Genomic DNA, 21,592 nt, shown 5'->3' with positions numbered 1-21,592 from the left:
TACACTAGTTGGCCGCATATTTGCCACGCGTCCGGCCATCATTGGACGGCCAAGATTAGACTCGTCTCCCACGCCCACGCAGCGCCTCTCGCTGGCCACCTCCAGTCCCCCGGCTAGTTCCCAGTTGTTCTCAGTCGCCCAAGCCGTGGACCAGCCATCAATCCTCCTCTCCAAATATTCCAAACCCCGCCCACGCCGCGCCATCGCCATGGCGGAGCGCCTCGCCTCCTCGGCCTCCCTCCTCCCGGCCTCGCCTTCCCCGTCCACCCGCCGCGCCGCGGCAGCGGCCGTCGCCTCCTTCCCCTCCTGCTCCGGCTCCGCCCGCACCGGGCTCCGCCTCCGTCCGTCGCCCTCGCGCTTCTCGCAGGTCGGGTTCGATTTTTGTTTAGCATTCTAGCTTGATTGCGCCTACATCTGCTATCTGCTTACGTGGGAGTGAACTGCAGAAGGCTGCGGGGAGAGGCCGCGGTGGCGCCGGCGGGGGGCTGCGGGTGGTCCGGTGCATGGCGGCGTCGGACGCCGGGCAGCTCAAGAGCGCGCGGGAGGACATCAAGGAGATCCTCAAGACCAATTACTGCCATCCCATCCTGGTATGGATGTCCTACTATTCAGTGCTCTTCTTAATTATAATCTCTAGGCTAAGTTAACGTAGGTGGTAAATCAATTCCAGTCGTGAATTGTTGATGCCACATTGCTGCAAATTATGATCGCCAGACTGTAACACGTCGAAGTGTGCAGTTCGGGTTTGTCACTGTTAGCCGCTCATTCTTAACTTTAGTTTTTAGATACTCCCAGTTTGAATCGAATCGCTTTTCTTGTGGGCTGCCGTGTCGTTTTCACACAATGTAAGATGCATGGGTTGTGGGCAGAGTAGAAAAAATAAGTTGCTCACAAGGAAAATGAAAGAAATCTCCCCTAATTGCTATGTGACCTGTGCGATGCTACCTACTCCACTATTTTTTTGTAAGTTTAAAATAATGTTATTTATAGGTTGATAATTATCCTTTTAAACCTTGAAACGCATCTTTTCCTTGTAATTTCATGTCTTTTCTGATCAGCCCTAGTTGTTCATATTTTCAACTTTTCAAGAAATGTGTCATGGAACAATGCTAGAGCTATCGGTTATCTTGCATCTTGCAATCAGTGCTAGTCCATGATATTGTTCTTATGTTATCTTAGTTTATAGTTTCGTGAATGTAATAGGTGGTTGTTATGTTGCTAAGTGATGCATTGTTTGGCAACCATCGCAAAATATAGTGGTACCTGTGCAATATAGTCGAGAATTTTTATGGTACCCTGGTACTCCCCAGAAGGGGTCAGGAGTACCAAACAAATCTGTCCGTCCATCTGTTAGGGTAGTTTAGACCTTTTGCCTAGGATGATTTGGACTTTCACGAGCGCCTCCTGACTGCACACCGCGCCGCTGCCTGATCGATCGAACTCCATGCTCCATGTACGAGAGTACAGGACCGATCAAGTTTGCCATCAGTGGCTTGGGCTGACGGCAGGCTCGGCCGGCCGGCGTGCTACTGCTTGGACTAAATTTCCTAGATATCGGAGCCAAATCTCGCCACCTCAATACTGGCCGCCGTAATTAACTGCGCTAAGTCCGTCCATCCAGCACTTACCCGGTTATCCCCTGTTAATTGACTTCGTAATTACGATTTTAGCCCCACAAACGACGGTACTCCCCATTATTGATCGATGGTACTCCCCGGTTGCTAGCTTGGAGTACAGATAAAATCTGTCCGTTAGATTAGAAGAAATTAACGGCTTATTTTAGTTCGTGGGTACTGTAAAAGTGCTCATATAGTCAGGAGTCATCAATCATCATGACACTCTGGTCACACACACCCGTTGTTGTGTGCAGATGCTAATGCTTTCAACTATGTTCAGATCCGCTTGGGATGGCATGATTCTGGTACGTACGACAAAAATATTGAGGAGTGGCCACTGAGAGGCGGAGCGGATGGTAGCTTAAGGTTTGATCCTGAGCTGAGCCATGGAGCCAATGCTGGTATTTTGCCTTGACTCTTGACAGTTTCATATCATCAATCCTTGAATCTTCCAAACTCTGAAAGTGTAGAGTAATAGCTAATATATTTGGTTGTTTTTGGCCAGGTCTGACTAGCGCTTTAAAGCTTATTCAGCCAATCAAGGATAAATACCCAGGTATCACTTATGCAGATTTGTTCCAGTTGGCGAGTGCTACTGCAGTTGAGGTCTCAGCCTTTTTCTCTGTTCACGTATTTTTACTAGGCCATTTTGACAGAGGATCAGTAGAGTGTATATATGTGCTAATATGTCTTGTCAATCTCATTCCAGGAAGCTGGTGGCCCGAAAATTCCGATGAAATATGGACGGGCAGATATCACATCACCTGAGCAATGTCCACCTGAAGGGAGGCTTCCTGGTTAGTGCTTCGGACAAGCTCGTCATTCCACAGTGATTTCTCCTTCCATGTTTCGATCGATTTCTGATGTTATGATCTGTGAGAGGTACTTATCAAGATGTATAAATTGGTTGCTGCTGAATATGCACATTCCGCAGATGCTGGCCCACGTATACCTGCTGAGCACCTTAGGGAGGTCTTCTATAGAATGGGCCTTGATGACAAGGTGTGGGATCATGCCAGAAACTGGAACTTTCCCTTTCGGCCTGTTTGTGCTTGAGCTGTGTTGTTGATCCCTTGGAGTATTGTGCAGGAAATTGTTGCACTATCCGGAGCACATACACTTGGAAGATCAAGGCCTGACCGGAGTGGCTGGGGAAAGTCAGAAACAAAATATACAGTATGTTTTTCTGGGTCTCTTTATCGGGTTTAAAGCTGCAGGGCATTAATTTATTTTTTGTAATATGAGTGAAAAATGTCAGTCCCATACAGCGTTTACTACTGTACATGTGGGTATAGACTATAGACCCACAACTGCTCTTTCGAGACCTGTGGGGATTCTGCATATCCTATAATCGAGTTGGAAAGAAATGCACAGTGTTGCTATAATTTTTCTATTTAAAAACCACAATGTGCTTAGAAGCCTCATGGCACACAAAACCAAACCCCCCTGAAATCCTAACCTCCTAGCTTCTCCCTTTGGTTTTTAGTTCGTTAGGAGTTTTCTGTTAGTTTTGGTTTTGGTTGCCTGGTCACCACCACTCTTCTGGCACACATTTAGAGGCTTGAAGAAAAATAAAAAAGAATGTTGTGTTTTCAAAATCTTTGAGTCCTTGATCTTACTTGGATGTGATCATGTGATTAATTTGAACTGACGGTCGATCGGTGATCATCTGAGAAAACTAAGCTGTTCTGCTATTGTGTGTACAGAAGGATGGGCCCGGTGAACCTGGAGGTCAGTCATGGACAGCTGAATGGTTGAAGTTTGACAACAGTTATTTCAAGGTGTGTTCCATTTTCTTCAAGACTTGCGAGTTAAATTATTCATTTGAGTCTCGGATGGTTCGAACGGTTAACAATGTTTCAGGACATAAAAGAGCAAAGGGATCAGGATCTTCTAGTATTGCCTACAGATGCTGCATTATTTGAGGACCCATCATTCAAGGTATACCTGATTATGCTTAATTTGTGACTGGTGAGGATGCTATGAAACGGTGGTACTTCTAGTTGAATCTGAGAATCTGAAACACGCATGCACGCAGGTATATGCAGAGAAGTACGCAGAAGACCAAGAGGCATTCTTCAAAGACTACGCTGAAGCCCATGCTAAACTCAGCAACCTTGGTGCAAAGTTTGATCCTCCTGAGGTGAACCCTGTTTAGGGCCTGTTTGGTTGTTTGCCATATTTGGGGGTTCTTGTCAAACTTACCTAATAAGGGAGACTTTGCCAAATGGAGCAAAATCACCAGGAAGGCAATCCAGTTCTTTAGCTCTTCCAGCATATGCCATGCTTGCTTGCTCGTCCTATTTTCAGTGTTCAGTTTTGCGTAGCTGCTCAAGTTCTTGTAAAACCTAACGTGTGGTTTGATAATATCATGCAGGGAATCTCGTTGGACGATGACAAGGGTGACGCCCCGGTGGAGGAGAAGAAGGTTGCTGATGCTGATCCAGCACCAGCAGATGATAACAATGGAGCAGCGTCGCAGCCAGAACCCTTCGTTGCCGCCAAATACTCCTACAAAAAGGTTTGCACTTGTACAATCCAGGCCCAGCTGGATGCTAAACGTAAGGAAGTAGGATGCTGAGAAACTGCCTGCTCCGTGAAATTGCAGACGGAGCTGTCGGACACGATGAAGCAGAAGATCAGGGCGGAGTACGAGGGGCTTGGAGGCAGCCCGGAGAAGGCTCTGCAGTCTAACTACTTCCTCAACATTATGATCGTCATCGCAGGGCTGGCATTCTTGACATCTCTGCTCGGGAGCTGAGAGCGTTGGTCTTGACGGATCTGCCTTTTTTTTTGTTGGAATATACGGAGTGTCATTTGTCCAGAGATTGACCAGAGTACAGGATGAGCATGTGAACCAGCTGCATTGTTTTATGTACCGCTACATAAGCAACACAAAACCACATTTTCCTATTGTAGCAGCCCCTGGTGTTCCTCACGTCTTGGTAACAAAAAGACAGATGTTGTTCTGTTTGTGCAGGCGTGTCTCGTCCGGTTCTTGTTATACTTTTCGAAAATTTGAGTAATACTTGCGCATCATCCCTGCATTGCTAATACATGTTAAAAAATGACAGTACATGTTTAAAATAAACGTTGCACTATCATCTGTTATTTTCGATCATATTGTATAATTTATACTCCCTCCATCCCAAAATAAATGAAGTGGATTTGTATAAACTACTATGTTTTGTCTTGAGAATTTGCGCCAAATCAACAAGTGATGTAGTTAAAAGATGACGAATTGCCGACACCAAATTAGTATTTTTTTCTGTAGGAGGGAAGATATTATGTCAAACATGATCTCTCAATGATTACCTGTCAACCGCTCACCACACGATGTTGACGGACACAATGCTAGTGTGACCAGGGTTCAATCAATAAATAAAGCCAGATCGTTGATCATAAAAAATAAATTGTTAGCAAAACTAACATTTGGTGACAGCGGGGCATGTTGGTCATAGCCAAGCTTTGCCAAACCATAGGCAAACATGTTAGAAAATGTTAGGTTACAGCCTCAATCGTCACATGATGTACTTTCATAACTCCTTAAACCACATGTTGTAGATTTATTTTTTAGCCAACTTTTGTCATAATTGTGATAGACTAATTGCTCCCCATAGAAAAACGTGTCACGCCTTCTGGCTGTAACCCGAAAATGACACACGTATGTGATCTACATCCATCCTCATAGCCACATGATTAATTTTTTAGATGTGTGCCAGCTATTAAAGGAGTAACTAAAGGTGTACTTCGTAGTTTAGTAAAGCAAACCGTAGTTTATTCTTTCTTCATTGAGAGATATGACTATACCTGACAATCTTTCTCTCTTCTCTACTTCTCTCCAGCTTTTTGCACGTGGTGTGAGGCTATGAGGTATAGCGATATTTTTCTTTCCACCAAATACATCAAGGTATACGACAGGTACGTCATCAATTTTATTCATCACAGAAATCATCAATTTTAACAACACTGCCAAGACACATCGATGCTACGTTTAGCGAGTACTAAGTACCTTCTCAATCACGGTCCCAGCGGCAAGATGAGAGAGGCAAATATGTTAGAGAGGTGAGATACATGAGAGATAAATGTGTCAGAGAAATGAGAGAGATAAGTGCGTGGATGGCAGGGCGAGAATCACTGCCGGATGTATCTACTAATCACATGCCAGTGAGATAAAGAAAAAAAATAGACGCATGGTGAGCAAAACATCATAATACCGTCTCGAACTGTCAAACATATCCCATCCATCTTTGTTGCTCGGCTCCCCACGATCACGATGCAACCATTTTTTCTTCTTCTTGTCCTTTTCTTTTCTTCAGTTGCATCCAACTCATGGATGATAGATCGGCCCTTGATCGAATACAGGATGAGCGTGTCAGTTGCATTGTTTTGCGATCGTCTTGGCCACTCACAGTCACAGCCACGGAATGCACGGAACGTCCAATTTTCAGGCGACGGATGTGTAATCGCGTGTTTCCGCCTTCGCGCAGAGTATACGAACGTCTACCATGCGTCTCCCTCTCTCCCCTCGCATCGCCGCCGTCCCCGCCATGCCCCCTCGCCGCCGCCGCCGCCTCGCCGGGCCGGCCCTGCCACCCATCCCTCCCGTCCTCTCCTCCACCCCACCGCCCACCCCATTCTCAGAAACCCCCAAACTCGAAACCCCTCAGCAGCACCCTCCGCCCGCCCGCCGCCGCCTTCCCCTCGACGGCGACGCACAACCAGAAGAGTGGCACCCCCTCCCTCTTTCCGCCGGCGACCTCTTCCTCCCTCTCACTCTCCCCACCGGACAGACCTTCCTCTGGCGCCGCACCTCCCTCTCCCCGCTCCGCTTCACCGGCGCCGTGGGCTCGCACCTCCTCTCCCTCTCCCACCTCCCGGACGGCGGCCTCGCCTTCCTCCTCCACAACGACGATGCCGACACCTCCTCTTGCTCCGTGGCCACCGCCCGCGCCGCGATCTGCGACTACCTGAATGCCACCGTCCCGCTCGCCGACCTCTGGCGCCAGTTCACCGCCGCCGACGCGCGCTTCGCCGAGGTCGCGGCGCGGCTCGGAGGCGGTGGCGCTCGGGTGCTCAGGCAAGACCCGGTCGAGTGCTTGTTCCAGTTCCTCTGCTCCTCCAACAACAACATCGCGCGGATCGAGAAGATGGTGTGGACGCTGGCCGGCTATGGGGAGCGGCTCGGCGAGGTCGGCGGGTTCGTGTTCCACCGGTTTCCCACCATCGAGCAGCTCGCGCAGGTGTCGGAGCAGGAGCTTCGGGACGCCGGCTTTGGCTACAGGTCAGCTGGTGTTCTCTGTCTGCTTCTAGTTGCAATTTATACTACGCTCTACGCATTGGTACTTCTTTGTGTTGAATTCAGCAAGCTAGTCTGGTTTTATTGTAGCCTCATTTGCTTGAGATGATCAAACTCCTAGCTTGTGAGCCTGTGAGGTGGTCACGTGGTCCGTGTGGATCGCGAATTTCCATCTACCTGCTGTTAGTTCAGTTGCATTGTTATGTTGTCTTTGATCTACAGTATTTCCTTTGAGGATCAAAATCAAGCGATGAGCATTTATGTTGGCAATAATGGTATTGGTATTCCTATGTTGTACTGTTTGTTTACATATATGTATGTATAGAATCTCTGTTTCACATTTAACTATTTGTGCACTAAAATTTCAACGTTGGGGAAACAAACTTTATAGCAGGCATAAAGATATCGATTTTCAATTGATGGTCAACATCATATTGAGTATCTGTTGTGTCTAGATAGTTCATACTTTGCTGATTTGAGCAAATGCTGTGTGCTAATATATGCGCAGGGCAAAGTACATCGTTGGCACTGCTACAGAATTGATGGCCAAGCCTGGCGGTGGTGAGAAATGGCTTGCCTTGTTACGTGACAGGGAACTTCCAGAGGTGATTGAGGGTCTTTGCACCCTGCCAGGCGTTGGCCCAAAAGTTGCAGCCTGTATTGCTCTGTTCTCCCTGGATAAGAATCAGGCTATTCCTGTTGATACACATGTCTGGAAGGTATACTATATCGATCAAACATTTGTTGTATTCATGCTGTAATAACAGCTCAATCTGCTTTGCCTTTCTACCACTTTACTCTTTGCCCATTGTAAGAAAATTAGGTGGTTTTGATGGGCAGAGTTGGAATTAGTTACAGTAGTCCTTTTCTATTTTGTTAGACCCATTTAAGGTGTTAGCTACATAATTTCATTTCAGCCATTTGGACCATGGTAACATCTTACACACTTCCAAGTTGATTATGATTAAATTGCATGGGTGATGGATCCATGGATGCTATTTTGAAATAAAATTTCATCCTTTGAAACGGGCAAATAAACCAATCACTACTGAAATTTATGGACAATAAATGTCCTATTTTGAAATGAAAATAATCCGCGTGGCATTGGAAAATATATTTCAACCTTGAGGAGGCAGACTAAGGAAAAGGAATCTATGCATATGTTCTACTCCCTCCGTCCCATATTAAATGACTCAAATTTGTCCAAATATGGATGTATCTATTCATAAAAACGTCTAGATACATGTAATAGAAAGTCATAATATGGGACGGAGGGAGTATATGATTCTAAAGCCTATTCTGTTTCAGTCTTCAAACCTAACCATGTGAGTTTAACACAGGTTGCTACACAATACCTGTTGCCTGAGCTAGCTGGCAAGAGCTTGACACCAAAACTCAGTATTGTTGTTGCTGATGCATTTGTCGCTAAATTTGGGAGTTATGCCGGTTGGGCACAGAACGTTCTTTTCATCGGTCAGCTGCCTACACAAAAACTCCTGGCTGCAGAAGTTCCCAGTGATGCCACAAAACCTGCCAAGAGGAAGCGTGGGGGAAAGACTGTTGAAATGCGGACATAAGACATCATGAGTACCAAGGTTTGCCTTCTTTTGCGGTTCTTTTCGGGGATCACACTGTTAATCTGTTCACAGGTTATATATCAGTTTTTGCAGGAATGCCAAAGAATGTTGGATTAGGAGTGATTCAGAATGCGTGGCATGATTGCTTCATCAACAGATGCAATTTCTTTTGTTGAGCTGAAGTGCTGAGAAATGTTTCCAACCATCCAACACGATTCTCGGAGCCTGATGGCAAAAATCTTCTTACAGCAGGAACTCATTAGAAGGTATCTTGAATCTTGACCACATCAACATCCCATTCACCAGGAGTCATCGGTTCCAATCTTGTTTTCCTGTGTGCGTGCTGGTGGCGGTATTGTGATTCTGTTGTATGATTGTCCTGGCGCATCTTCCATAAAATGGAGGTGCACAGAGTATCGCGAGCCAAATTGCAACCAGAAATTTAATTGGATTCATCTCTGATAGGTCATGTAACAAGTCACATGGCCTATCATGTATTCATGTTCTATGTGATGTGAGCGTACAAGGTTATTGCCATTGGCTTTGGCTATGGCTCCTTCTGATGTGGGGATTGCGTAAACATCTTAATCTGATTGGAACAATAGTCGAATCGAATTTGGAGCCATACACTTACAAGGGGATATGAGCAAACATGATTTTATCAGTACTCAGTCGGAATCCTGTCCTATTACAGTTCGCACGGTTACACCCCCTAGCAACCAACTGTTTTGCCTGGTACGTTTCCTTGTTCGAACCGGGCTTGCTTGCTCTCCTCTGTGTGGGGACCCACACGTCATGGACTCATTTGCTGACCCCTTCCTCTCCCAGCACGAGATTCCTTTTGCTTGATCCCTTTCCTCTCCCCGACCGAAAGGCCGGCGGCGCTATGGCCGGTGGCAACCTGGCGGCGGCGTGGGAGCTCACCGTGCTGTTTATCCTCCGCCCCTTTCTTGCCGTTGCCTTCGTCATCTCCTTCATCGTACTCAGTACGGAGGCTCTTTCCATCTCCTCGTCTCGTCCGTATGCGCTCTGGCTGGGTGGGTTCCTGATTGAAATTTCTCGTCTTTGGTTATTTGTTGAGCCCCAGGCTGGTACGTGGCGTGGAGGACGGTGCTGGTGCATGTCCCACTTGTGCAGGAGATTACCGGACTGCGCCGGAAGAAGCCCGTCAAGCCCAAGCCCCTCAACCGCGGCCGCATCGCCAGGTTCTACGAGTCGCAAGCCCAGAGGTGAAGGCTCTAGCCCCCAAGCTATCGAGTTCAATTCACTTCCGCTCAATTCGACCCAAGATTGAGTATGTCAGTATTGGCAAGGCTGAGATAGTTGCGATGCACATTGTAGATTAGATCGGTGTACTCATGGTTAGCCGTGTGTTGATGCCAGCAATTGTTCATGAGTATATATGCTTGTTACTACTTCCGTTCTTATTAGAAAAATGTACTAACATCTACAAAATCAAATAAGTGTACTATGAAGATATATATCATGACGGATTTAATAAAACTTATGGTAGATTTTTCTATAAACTTGGTCGAATTTTAAGAAGTTTGACTTAGGACAATGCTAGAACATCTTATATTTAGGAATGGAGGGGGTATTACAGTTCTGCTGTCACTTAGGCTATATATTGCCCACTTGCCTTGAGGTTTGCTGCATTAGCTGTGTCGTTCTTTGGGATTGCACTACAGTCTTGCAGTTTGAGCTGGGTGCGGTAGTATATAAAGGTTGAATTGGTTTGATCCAATAGGTCAACCTGACTTTTGAGGATGTGAAGCATTAGCTCTCTGTTCACCTGAAATTTGTGTGCTACTTAGGCTAGGGCATCTGCTAAAGGTATCTAAACTCTGAAGGTGGTGTTATCTGTGCACAGAGCCGTCTCCATGAATTCGGGGCCCGGGAGCGATCTTGAAACATTTGTTCTAAAACTTAGACAACTCCGGATAACTAAACTGATCAATGGTAATTACAATTTACAAAATCGATCAATTGATCAGGCCTGGAAATTGAAATCGATTGTATTGACGTAACGAATCAATAGAGAAGTAGAGAACAATATTGACCTTATTATGTTCGGGAATTTGATCGCCTTGTGCAAAATGATTAATTGGATTGTGGAGACCAGAGATTGCCTGCGCAGCGCACAGTGTTGCCAACTCGCCGGATCTGGATGGAGGACACAGATGGACGCGACGGGCCGTCAATGCGGAATGCAAGCGCAGTGTCCCAACCACGCAGGCGAGAGAAGCACAGAGATGACCAACAAGCGCACATCAGCAATCCAAAGCCAGCAAGCAGACCATTAGACGAAGCGCTGCCGGATCGAAGTCACACAGCGAGCGAAGCGGCAGGGCGGTTTCCTATTTTTCCTCCGCGGGAGACGTGCATGACCGCGATTATCGATTGTTTCTTTTTTCCCTCTATTAATATCCTAATTAACTACTCGATTTTGGGGGCCCATTTTTTTGAGGGCCCTGAGCGGTCGAGCACTTTGCTCATGCCCGTCGACGGCCCTGTCTGCGCATTGTGGTCCTTGTGTCCATGCAAGTCAAATGTTGATGCTGAAGTAAAAGTGTTGTGTCCCAATTCAAAGAAACCTAGACAGTTCACTAAATTGTGTATCTCATTTCCTGGGAATAGGAAGCAGGTTTCTATCTAAGAAAATGGCTATGGAATGATAAAATATGTTAAGATGTCGCACTGGCTGTTATTTTCACAGCTGCATTTGAGGGTGTGGAGCAGCAATCCGTGATAGAATTGTAGGCACTCTTAAAAAGCATAATTAATTTAACGGGGTTACAGTGGCTATATTGTTTTGGACGTTCTAAATTTTCGATCAAACTTTTTGGGAATATCTGGATAGCATTGGATAGATTATAGAAGAAAATAATGTCAATGTCATATAGTATCAAGTAGCTGGCCTCAGTTTTGCCAGGTTCTGGCTTGAGAAGTGAGATTTAATAGGGTAGCAGATGAGTTAACAAAGCTGGGCCGATGTCCTGCAGTAGTGTTCCCATTTTGCAGGTTCCTGAGTCGGCCACATTTTCGGTGTCAAATTATTGTAATGCTACCCCTGCTCAGTTATATAAATACTCATCTGCTACCCTATTAAAGTAATATTTTTCATAGCATAACAAATCTGAGTTATGATTAAAATTTAGAAGTGCATATGATACTTTCTGCTTTTCATCATTCAATTCACTACTAATTGCAAATCATACATCAATAAGCATTGTTTTCAATCCAGACGTTACCTGTACGGGGTCAAGTTGTTGAATAGAGGAAATTCAAACTATTATGATGTATTATTTGATCTAGATTTTTTTTGGTCTCCCTAGAGTCTTCATGTTTTTCTTTCATCCATAGTGCCAACATCTGAAATTACCAGCCTACCTTTCATTCATGGCAATATGTGGCTATTCCCTAATAACATTCCTTTATCTCAGGGACTAAGAACTGCTTCGAACTTATGAACAACATATCATTGTTTTGCCAAAAAAATGGTGCAGAGTTTGTTGCTGGTAGTTGACAAATAGCTGTGGTGGCAACCAGTTTGATATCAAATGTTAAATTACACCTGTGGTTGAGAGCTGCTGAAACTTTGAATGGAATGATTTCATGCTGGTTTCTAGGAAATTCAGACTAGAAATACAAATACTAGATAGCAAACATATTTTGTAGTTCAGACATTGCATTCTTTTCTGATTTCTTCCTGCAACTTTACAACACATTGTTCTGACATGAAATCTAGACAAGATAAGTAGCTGGATTGCTTTCAGGGTGCTTTCTAGAAAACCTTGGTTATTCAGAGTATTGCACTCTTTTCAGATATATGCCAATATTTCACATCCTAGTGTGGTCACTTGCAAAAGTTATATCTTAAATGAGATCCTGACAAGTCCTAGTGTGGTCACTTGCAAAAGTTATATCTTAAATGAGATCCTGACAAGATAGCCCACATTTTGTATATGCTTTATAGGCTTATAGCCTGGGGTCACTTTTGCTGAAAAAGTAAGTGGAAATCCATAAACCATCTGAGATTCTAACGTGGACATGGCTCTTTGATATTGGTTGACAGGAACAGTAAACCAGAAGGGACCTCTTAAGGAATAAACTTTGGCACTTTGCAAGAAGCACCTTCAGACCACAGCATCTGAATCCCGCCCCTCCAATTTAGGATGTTGTACTGCCAATAAATGGCAGAATTGTTTTTCTTTTTGTAGGCAGATCTCTACATATTTAGATTCCAGCCCCAAAATACACAGTATCTTATCCTTTGTGCGCTGCACAGTGTAAAGTCGACGATCATGTAAAACTAAATTGTAAATATGATACACCTGTACGAGAATAAAGAGAACCACTTGTCCTCTGGAATAATCAGTGTACCATTTTGTTGCACAAAGTTTTCCTTGTTAAGTTGAGATCTAATCATTGGCTTATGATGGTACTCCTAAAGATGAAGATTGCTTTTATCTGATGGGATTGTGCCTCTCATTCTATTCCTCCTTGCTGATCAATGATCATCCATTCAATCATTGGGTGACCTGGCAGGTTGAGGATCTTAACCTAACCTGGCAAGAAGGAAACCATGCATCACCATCATTTGCCCAAAAGAAAGCCACTCCTTTTTTTGCACCAGAAAGGTTGCTTCCCTATGATTGTAATCCCATCTTTAATCAGGACTAGTGTGACCTGTTCATCCTTAAACAGTACCGGCGCACGCGATTACGCAACCCCCCGAACGGGTTGACATAAACAAAGGCCCAACCCAAACCGAACACATCTCTTCTCCCTTTGCTTTCTTCCAAAAGAGTGATGCAAAATGCTTCCAACTTAAGAAACGTCAGGAATGGAATGATGGTACATTGGACCTCTTCAGGGAGCCGCGCTTCTCTTTAGTGGCACAAAGTGAAGCAAGCACAGGCACATTTTTTATGGCAATCTTCAGCCCCCCTTGAAACCCTGATCGCCTGATATCCTACCGGAAAGGACGACTGACAAGGACGCCGGTGACGAGGACGAAGACCGTACCGGTCGCCGTCATTGAAAATCGGCTGGCAGCGTTTTCAGGGGACCTAGCGGTGTGGTGTGGTGGGTGTGGGCAGCATGATTAGCGAATTTTGAGCATTATGGAGATTCCAAGGTAATCAGTGTCAGTGGTGGATTCGGCTGCTCTAGATTTCGGTAAGATTTCCTGGCTAATTTCTAGACCGAAAGCAAAGCTAGGTAGGTAGCCGAGTGAGGGAGAAAGACCCCATCATGCAAAGAAAAAGCATATCAGAAAAGGGCACAGTTCAGGATGTAGAGCCAGCCAATATTTTCTTAAGAATGTTTCAGGTGGCCGTTGTCCAAAAGAGAATAAAAGAATAAGAAGAACACATGTGAGATCACACAGGACACATCGCTGGCTTAGCTGCTAGGAATGTGAAAGGGTGAAAAAAATTGTGAGAATTCCCAAAAGGTCATTCTTGACCTATCTATCCTAAATTAAGCTTGTAACAGTAAGACCAACGATCGTGCAAGTCACCTCAACCCTTTATGGATCGGAAGGGAGGAGAACTGTATAATAAAAATGTCACTAGTACCAGCCACCGACAGGTAGGTCTCCCTAAATTATACCTATCGTGTATATCCTTTACTTGAAACACCACTTACAATGATGCGCGCACATTCATACAAAGCGGGCAGAGAACGGAATCATGTAGTCTTGAGATTAATGACATCACCACTGACACCTCGTTATCAACAAATACTTCATCTACTACCATAAGGATAGTCTGTATTAATGAGACACACGTGATGTGGAATCTACGGTGCCTCCGTACTAGATGCCTTCGTACTGCCTATAATCGAGAGGTGTCTCAGTGGTATGACTAGAAGTCTAAAATTGTGCTTTCCGAATGATCTTTACTACCATAAATTAATGAGAGTGGGTGGTTGTTCTTGGTAATTCCGCACCGCAGCCCTCTTGAGTGTTTTTTTTTGTTTCTTAATCTAAAAGTTACAAAAAAAATATACATGTCAGTATATCTGCCTTTGGTAAATGCTCGTGTAAAAGAATCATTTTGAGCTTAATGCAGAAGCATGAAATTTGTTTTTTTCTTCTACTCCCTCCCATCCATAATAAGTGTCAGAGACTTAGTACAAAGTTGTTTGTTAAATGTTGAAAGACTCTTATACTAAATCATTGACACTCGTTGTGGACCGGAGAGAGTAGAAACAAAGTATTTTTTTTTTCTGGATGAAAATTTACAAGCATGCTGAATGTTAAAGAAACACCACTCGTGGTTAGTCCACGTCTTTCACCACTTCCCACCACCTACATCTCTACTGCAAAAATTGGAATATGTCACGTGTCACAGAGCCACGGCTAGATATATATACAGTTGTGGACTGAGGGGCACTGTGTGTGAAGGTTTGGTGTCAAGCTGAACCTAATATAACATTATACTGTCTCTGTTTCATATTAAGTGTTGTAACTTTGTCTACTTACCAAATATACATATATTCATATGTATTTTAATGTGTAGTTATATGCATATCTAGATAAAGTTGCCACACTTAATATGGGAAGGATGGAGTACATTTTTATCCCTAGCAAAGCTCATGCATCTAGCTAGTACTATTAGTATGTTATTTATATCTCTGATGGTTTTGCACCATCCAAAAATGCTGAGTTTGCACATGATATGCATATTAGATACTCCAAATAAATTTCTTGGGACCCATTGTGCTCAGCTCAGAATAGGTAGGCTCTGTCCAAGCTTTTCTTGCAGTTATGTAATGGGTAAGGAACACTTGCAGATAAAAGATGGAGGAGGGGGGAGAAGAGCTGAGATGCTGACATATGGACTCCCTTTCTTCAACCATGTCGATACTACAGCATTGACAGGAGGTACCACAGGAAAAAGTGATCGATTATGATGATGATGCGTATGATATTTGAAACTTCAGAAAACATATCATAGTTCAATTAAAGAATCAGATAAGTGATTTGAAGTCATGAGTTGAGATGAAAGCTGATTAAGAATCATAATGGTAAAAGAATACTTGCTTCTCTGCTATTGTTACTAGAGTTAAGGCAAGACAACACCTTACAAAAAGATAGTGCTACTGCCTTGATACTGGAAAAAGAAGAAGAAGATAATATATCAAATGAGGAGTGACCACATTGCTTAGCTTGAAATCAAGACCGGCAGAATAAATTAGTATGCTGGTCTCTAAAAAAAATATGCTTCCTTTTCTTTCTTTTTTTCAGTTGGAAGACCATCGTCAAAAACTCAAAATATAACTAGAGGACAGCCTAAAGTGGTGAGTGAGTGTGCTGAAGACTAGGCTTTTCAAGTAGATAATGAGATCTTCGTGGAGGACCAACATGCCTTCCTCCGAGTCCGGGCATCACATTCTCCAAGAACCCACGAACACCAACCTAAGAGAACATGTAATTATAGATCTGCTGTGCCTATATTATAAAGTTCTCATTGGAATTATACTGAAAATGCCTAAAATATGCAATAGTAGTAGTATTTTTGAGAAAAAGATCACTCCTTCAGACAATCATGTGTGTTTGATTCCGTAACGAAAGTAGAACCCTGCATAATTTCTATTGGAAAAGTGAATCAATATTATCCATCTCACACTTTGAATACTAGTATATGAAAATGAATTCAGATTGCTCACATGTTCATGCTATCTTGGTTACGGAAAATATTTTCATGGTATGGTAAGTTTATATTTTTTTTATTTGTTCATGTGAAAAGTTCATATATATAGCCTAAGTTATATACTGAAGACCATGCAAATGTAAAAAGAGTCATCTATTTACAAATGGAAGGAGTATTTCAGTTCAGTTGAGAAAAAAAAAACACTTGTTGGGAACTTGTTAAAAGTGTTAGCTTCAAACAAAACCGAGTAGGCTCCGCAGCTTACAATTGAAATACACTCCTTATGAGTATTTTCTTTATTCAAGTTTGAAATAGACTAGCGTAGTAGCATAGTGTTTATTTTATTTTGACCGAATAATAACATATTTATTACGCTTGGAATATGTAAAGGCCCCAAAGGAAGTGCCAGATAACTATTATGCACATAAAAAAACAGGAGGATTCCAATAAGATGCATCAATTGCCAGAGGACAAAGCAGAGAGCTTGGGCCAAGGGAGAATCTGAAAAGAAGATCTACACAGTGGTTCAAGATATGGATTTGATGCAGCGCATTACGCACCCTCCCCTACTTCAATTCCCAAGGATCTCAAGGGAATTAGTAGGGGTTTTGAGCGAGTGATTGATCGGAACAAAAAGAAAGAAACTTGTTTGATCCGTGTGGTCACATAGTTCATGATTCCCAAACAGAATGGTGAATCATTATTCCAAAGTCTTGAAAAGAGGAACAGATGATTAGTCTCGGTAATAAACCACCGTGAACACATTGCACTGATATATTCAACATTGCCATCGATCGTTGGGATTGAATGGGAACAGAAGTGAAATGAAATGAAAGCTATCAGCAATTCGGCATCCATGTAATCATTTCGATATTACAATCAACGACCTTTTCTTTAGAATCAATCAATGTTGTTTCTAGCCTACCATAACCACTGCCACTACTTCTCAAGAATCCAGGTTCCTGGGAAACAGAAGCAAGTGTGCCAATTTAGTGGTACAGCTCCAAATTATGAGTCTTTAAGACTTCATGAAAAATTCATGCGTGGGCTGCAGAAATTTAACAAAATGATGAGCTAAAACTAGCAAACACTCCTGAGTGATTTTTTTAAAATGTCTATTGTGTAATAGTTGGATGTTGCATATTCACATTTTCGTGTCTTTGGTGTCCCTAAATTTTTTTGGTGGAAACAAATAATAAGTTTTGTGCCTTGTGTGAAAATGTTTAATGAGAGTGTATTTCAGCCCTGAGTGCAAAATGGTTCCATTTCATTAATATTTTTGCCGGCCTTAAAATTAAAAAATTGGCGGCACACAAAACGCACATACATGATACATGTTCATGTGCTAGAAACTTTTGACAATTCTAAATGTTTACTCATTCTGTGAGGGCCAGTTCGTCGCTCTTGTAGTTGGGTGGTAGATAAGGTTAATTCAAAGTTGCGCTCCCACGGGAAAGACAATTTTTCAAATGTTAATATTTTTCTACCCATGCATGTTTGTGATCATCTATTACCAGAAAACGATGAGTTTTGTAAAAAGCAAATTTAGTGGTCAATATTTTTTTAGAGCACAGGTACATAATGATCATATTTGTTTATTTCTACGTACCAAAAAGGAAAACATTTTTACATGTACCATTGGGAACTTTTAGGACCTTTTGAAACCTGAGAGGCACCTTTTGATTATGTTTTTGTCATAAAAAGAAGAAAAGAGGAGGAGAAGAAGGCGGCAATATATGCAAGTAGTGTAGGTTAGTGAAGACATGGACTCACTTTTAATTATGTTCAGACGTTTCATGTCGATCCCATCACAAGATAAAGAACATTTTATTCAAATGAGAATGTACGTACTTACGATCGGCGATGTATATATTAGTATTTGCCAATCAAAGAGTGGTATTATATTGTCAAATAAGATCAGCATATCTCTGCAACTATTTAGAAGCAGGAGAATGTACCTTTGTACTACACGATGTTTTTTTTTTAGAAAACACAGTACAGACGCAAGCACTCACACACAAGCACGTATACTCATCCCTATGAACGCACGCACGCACACCCTACCCCAATGAACACCTCCAATGAGCACCTCCGAGAGACTGATCCACTGGCTGATCATCTTGAGATTGACGAAATCACCACAGGCGCCTCGTAGTTGACGGGTACGTCACTCCCACTGAAAGCACAACGCCGGTTAAAGCCTGGAATAAATTCAGGAAATGCGAGCACCCATGCCAAGTCTGGGACTTGAACTTTGGTGGGCTGGTTCCACCACAAGGAACCAACCACCTGAGTTAGGCTCAGTTCGCTTGTACTACACGATGTTGAGTACGTATGGAATCGGAATAAGATCCCGGAGATCTAAGTGCTGCTGTAGATGGAGAGCCTATTTGGTTTGTAGGATTTTAGAATCATAGGAATGGAAAAAGTAGAGGATTGAAATGTCATGTACACTTCAATCCTTAGAAATTTTAAATGAGGTCTCACCTAATCTACACTGAGGAATTAGATCAATCTGGGATCAGTCCTTAGGAATCTAGCACCTCAATTCCTATGAAATGAATGCTACACATCGGAAAAAAAAATGCTGCAACGCAATGTGGTACGAGTTTTGGGCAGGATGTTCCTGCAATTTGCTCTAAACCTCCATTATGGCGATCGCTCTAAACTCTACCAGAGCAAAAGTTTCGGGGTCTAGACATGAAGGCATGAAGCCAACTCTCAGCAGTCGAAATTAAATGTGGGCTCTACTTGCATCGAGGCCCAATTCAATACACCCCCCTCCCCAAACTCAGAAGGGTAGGATGGTCTTTTCATCTTTTTCTTTCTTCTTCCTACTCTTTACTTCTCTTGATCGCCCCGATGCGTCGAGGGGGAGAGAGGCAGAGCAGAGCGCACGAACGCAATGCGGAAGCCGAACCGTTCGTCTCCTAATCTCCCTTTGGATGCAAAAAAGAACACCCTAAGACAGAGGGGTACCAACCCCCCGTCCTGCCCTTAGCCGATGTGACGGCCACGTCGTTTTAGTCTGGCCGAACCGTTTCTGGACCAAAGTGTTACACTTTATGGACTTAGGTGTGCGTTCTGTGAGTTCGTGGGCTAAAATGTTTATTTCGTTAGAGTCTATGGATTCATGTCTATTTTACTCGATATCTTAACGAAGTCTCACAAGTTTAAATCAAGTTAGAAATTCGCAAAAGACTCATCACGGTCTCCTGCGACCCACCGACTCTGCCTGCCGTTGTCCGTCCGTGGGCAAGCGCGTGTGCGGCTCCGGCTGGCTGATACTCCACAGTAGGCACCCGCCGTATTACTCCAGGCCGTAGCTAGCAGAATGCCGGCCCTATATAAGGCACAGCTAGCCCCACAGAGAGTTTCCATCTTCCCATCGCCAATTCGCCATCCCATCTCGCTCTCTTGGACCAGCCAGCCTCCATGGCCACATGAAAGAGAGGGGCAGCCTAAGCTAGCTCCACACATCGCTTTCACCTTGCCTTGGCTTGCCTAGTTGTCTTGGGAGTAAGAACAAGGTCGCCTTCGTCCTCCTCCCCCACCGCACGGTTGCATTCGCGCCGCGCCATTATTACGACACACGGGCACACAGCACAGCTCATCTCTCTCTCTCTCTCTCTCTGGCTTCCCACAAACACGGACTGCCGGTATAGCCCTGATGAAGCCGTCCTCTTCGACGGCGGCCGCCTTCTACGCGACGCTGGCCCGGGGGCTGGACGACCTGGACCGCTCCCTGGCGTCGGGGTCCTTCCTCTCGCTGCCGTCCCTCCGCGCCGCCCTGGCGCTCCTCCGCGCGGCGCACGCGGGGCTCACCCGCCTCGTCGCCTCCCTCCACCTCCCCGGCGGCGCCGCCTGGCTCGACGAGTACATGGACGAGACCTCCCGCCTCTGCGACGCATGCGCCGCGCTCCGCCTGGGCGCCGCCGCCATCGAGGCCTTCTCCGCCTCTGCCGCCCACGCCGCCTCCCTCCTCCAGACCTCCGCCTCAGGCGCCAGCCCCAACCTCTCCCGCCAGGCAAGCCAATTCGATCGATCAATTAACCTTTGCATTGCATCATGCCATGGTTAATTAATGGCTCGAATCGGTGATTAATTTGTGACCAGGTGACGCGGGCGATCTCGGTGTGCAGGAGGGAGGCGTCGGCGCTCAAGGAGGAGAACAGGGCGCTGGTGGAGACGCGGGGCGAGGAGCTCGCACTCCGCCTCAGCGAGGGCGTGCCGCCGGACGCCGCCAAGGCGCTCAGCGGCTTCAACGGCTTCCGGGGCGTGCTCTGCGCCACCAGGATGCTCGCCTCCTTCCTCCTCACGCTCCTCTCCTGGGGCCTGCTCCACTACTCGCCCTCCTCCCGCGCCGGCTCCACTGCTCCTGGGGACTGCGGCGGCGCCCACTTCGGCCCGGCGTTCGCGTCGGCGCTGTCGCGCGCGCAGCAGCGGGCGGCGGCGGAGGCCGACAGGGCGTCCGCGGCGGGGGCCATGATGTACGAGTTCCGGCGCGCCAGGACGGCCGTGGAGCAGCTCAAGGACGCCATGGACAGGGGCGGCGGCAGCGGGGCGGGCGCCGCGGCGGAGGAGGTGGCCCAGTGGGCCGGGACGCTGCGGTCGGGCTGCGACGACATGGTGGCGCTCATCGACGACCTGTTCGACGAGATCGTCGAGGGGAGGAAGAAGCTGCTCGACCTCTGCAGCGGCAGCAACTAACTTAACGGACTCACTCACTCGTCAATGGCGCCGCCGGCTCTGCTTCTTCCACTTCCACCACCCTTGTGTGTTTCTTTCTTTCTTTGTTTGGGGTTCCCGACCGATCGACCAAATGCTGCCTGCCGAGTTCATAACAGTTGGACATGCTTGTCTGATCATAAATGGCACCCGAAATGGATGGGGAAAAGATGCTTTTAACTTCTTCTTCCAGTTTGCGCTGTACAGTGGAGTACGTACCCATCCATGATTAAGGCTAACCTAACCTGCTGTACTGTAATTAACGATCTTCAGAAATAAACAATTCTCACATATCTTGTCTAGCCGAAAGATAATTCCTCTAGGCCTCCTGTACAAAGATTGACCGGCTGTACATTCCTTTCCTTTTCCCCAGGAACCAAGATGTTGGGCAACAAGTCAATTACCACTAGCCTCTTTTCAGAGCAACAGAAAAGCTACTAATAACAGGAAAAAAAGATGTGGTGTGAACTTTTCGAAGAGAGATCTGGCTAAAAAGCTCGGAACAGTTTGATTCTAGGACGCCCTTCCGGCGGAACAGGGGAGGAATGAATGGATCATACAAGTGCTAGTGGACGGACGAATGGATGGAGGGACAAAGTAGGACGGATAGGGACCTGATCCGATCTCCCCCATTCCTGTACGACAGAATCGGAACTGAAAGTATTTGCTGCAGGTTGAAGCTTTTTTTTGTCCGGATGGAATCCATATCCG

At 45.1% G+C, this 21,592-nt stretch overlaps 4 protein-coding genes across 10 annotated transcripts; all 4 read left to right on the top strand.

Annotated features, from left to right (window-relative positions):
• Positions 1–141: 141 nt before the first annotated feature.
• LOC100836984 (probable L-ascorbate peroxidase 8, chloroplastic) lies at positions 142–4,595 on the top strand. 2 transcript variants are annotated; one of them, XM_010237240.3, is made up of 12 exons: positions 142–367; positions 450–590; positions 1,897–2,017; positions 2,122–2,222; positions 2,326–2,413; positions 2,551–2,618; positions 2,706–2,792; positions 3,323–3,397; positions 3,480–3,557; positions 3,655–3,759; positions 3,994–4,137; positions 4,225–4,595. In XM_010237240.3, the coding sequence occupies exons 1-12, from the start codon at positions 209–211 to the stop codon at positions 4,375–4,377; spliced, it is 1,320 nt and encodes a 439-aa protein (XP_010235542.1). In that variant the 5' UTR covers positions 142–208; the 3' UTR covers positions 4,378–4,595. The 2 variants fall into 2 exon arrangements, with proteins under 2 accessions (XP_010235542.1, XP_003575129.1); XM_003575081.4 differs by having other exon boundaries at positions 447–590.
• A 1,424-nt stretch (positions 4,596–6,019) lies between these two features.
• LOC100836671 (N-glycosylase/DNA lyase OGG1) lies at positions 6,020–12,866 on the top strand. Of its 5 annotated transcripts, none has more exons than XR_731784.3 (5): positions 6,024–6,900; positions 7,424–7,634; positions 8,256–8,510; positions 8,577–8,758; positions 12,574–12,866. XR_731784.3 is itself a non-coding variant. In XM_003575080.4 (4 exons), the coding sequence occupies exons 1-3, from the start codon at positions 6,125–6,127 to the stop codon at positions 8,490–8,492; spliced, it is 1,224 nt and encodes a 407-aa protein (XP_003575128.1). In that variant the 5' UTR covers positions 6,020–6,124; the 3' UTR covers positions 8,493–8,510; positions 8,565–9,107. The 5 variants fall into 5 exon arrangements, 3 of the variants coding, with proteins under 3 accessions (XP_003575128.1, XP_010235540.1, XP_010235539.1); XR_731783.3 differs by having other exon boundaries at positions 12,568–12,866; XM_003575080.4 differs by lacking the exon at positions 12,574–12,866 and having other exon boundaries at positions 6,020–6,900; positions 8,565–9,107.
• On the top strand, positions 9,293–12,863 carry LOC100827177. 2 transcript variants are annotated; one of them, XM_003572565.4, is made up of 3 exons: positions 9,293–9,478; positions 9,580–9,721; positions 12,568–12,863. In XM_003572565.4, exons 1-3 carry the CDS (start codon positions 9,379–9,381, stop codon positions 12,593–12,595), a joined length of 270 nt encoding a protein of 89 aa, XP_003572613.2. In that variant the 5' UTR covers positions 9,293–9,378; the 3' UTR covers positions 12,596–12,863. The 2 variants fall into 2 exon arrangements, with proteins under 2 accessions (XP_003572613.2, XP_010235541.1); XM_010237239.2 differs by having other exon boundaries at positions 9,321–9,478; positions 12,574–12,863.
• Positions 12,867–19,484: 6,618 nt separating the features above from the next.
• LOC100826877 lies at positions 19,485–21,174 on the top strand. Its single transcript, XM_003572564.4, has 2 exons — positions 19,485–20,180; positions 20,270–21,174. The coding sequence occupies exons 1-2, from the start codon at positions 19,824–19,826 to the stop codon at positions 20,861–20,863; spliced, it is 951 nt and encodes a 316-aa protein (XP_003572612.1). The 5' UTR covers positions 19,485–19,823; the 3' UTR covers positions 20,864–21,174.
• The last annotated feature ends 418 nt before the right edge of the window (positions 21,175–21,592 follow it).

The sequence above is a fragment of the Brachypodium distachyon genome, chromosome 3 (genome assembly GCF_000005505.3).
Source record: "Brachypodium distachyon strain Bd21 chromosome 3, Brachypodium_distachyon_v3.0, whole genome shotgun sequence".
Classification (NCBI taxonomy): domain Eukaryota; kingdom Viridiplantae; phylum Streptophyta; class Magnoliopsida; order Poales; family Poaceae; genus Brachypodium; species Brachypodium distachyon.
Note: the sequence above shows the minus strand (reverse complement) of the source record. Positions and strands in the feature narration are given on the sequence as shown.

What these genes read in the sequence shown, in the direction of transcription:
- LOC100826877 (XM_003572564.4), top strand. Translation starts at nt 19,824, where the DNA reads ATGAAGCCGTCCTCTTCGACGGCGGCCGCCTTCTACGCGACGCTGGCC. An exon ending in GCCCCAACCTCTCCCGCCAG is followed by an intron (nt 20,181 to 20,269) that starts GCAAGCCAATTC and finishes ATTTGTGACCAG; the next exon opens with GTGACGCGGGCGATCTCGGT.
- LOC100836671 (XM_003575080.4), top strand. Translation starts at nt 6,125, where the DNA reads ATGCGTCTCCCTCTCTCCCCTCGCATCGCCGCCGTCCCCGCCATGCCC. An exon ending in GACGCCGGCTTTGGCTACAG is followed by an intron (nt 6,901 to 7,423) that starts GTCAGCTGGTGT and finishes ATATATGCGCAG; the next exon opens with GGCAAAGTACATCGTTGGCA. An exon ending in TTGATACACATGTCTGGAAG is followed by an intron (nt 7,635 to 8,255) that starts GTATACTATATC and finishes AGTTTAACACAG; the next exon opens with GTTGCTACACAATACCTGTT.
- LOC100827177 (XM_003572565.4), top strand. Translation starts at nt 9,379, where the DNA reads ATGGCCGGTGGCAACCTGGCGGCGGCGTGGGAGCTCACCGTGCTGTTT. An exon ending in CATCTCCTTCATCGTACTCA is followed by an intron (nt 9,479 to 9,579) that starts GTACGGAGGCTC and finishes GTTGAGCCCCAG; the next exon opens with GCTGGTACGTGGCGTGGAGG. An exon ending in TACGAGTCGCAAGCCCAGAG is followed by an intron (nt 9,722 to 12,567) that starts GTGAAGGCTCTA and finishes ATTGGTTGACAG; the next exon opens with GAACAGTAAACCAGAAGGGA.
- LOC100836984 (XM_003575081.4), top strand. Translation starts at nt 209, where the DNA reads ATGGCGGAGCGCCTCGCCTCCTCGGCCTCCCTCCTCCCGGCCTCGCCT. An exon ending in CGCCCTCGCGCTTCTCGCAG is followed by an intron (nt 368 to 446) that starts GTCGGGTTCGAT and finishes AGTGAACTGCAG; the next exon opens with AAGGCTGCGGGGAGAGGCCG. An exon ending in ATTACTGCCATCCCATCCTG is followed by an intron (nt 591 to 1,896) that starts GTATGGATGTCC and finishes AACTATGTTCAG; the next exon opens with ATCCGCTTGGGATGGCATGA.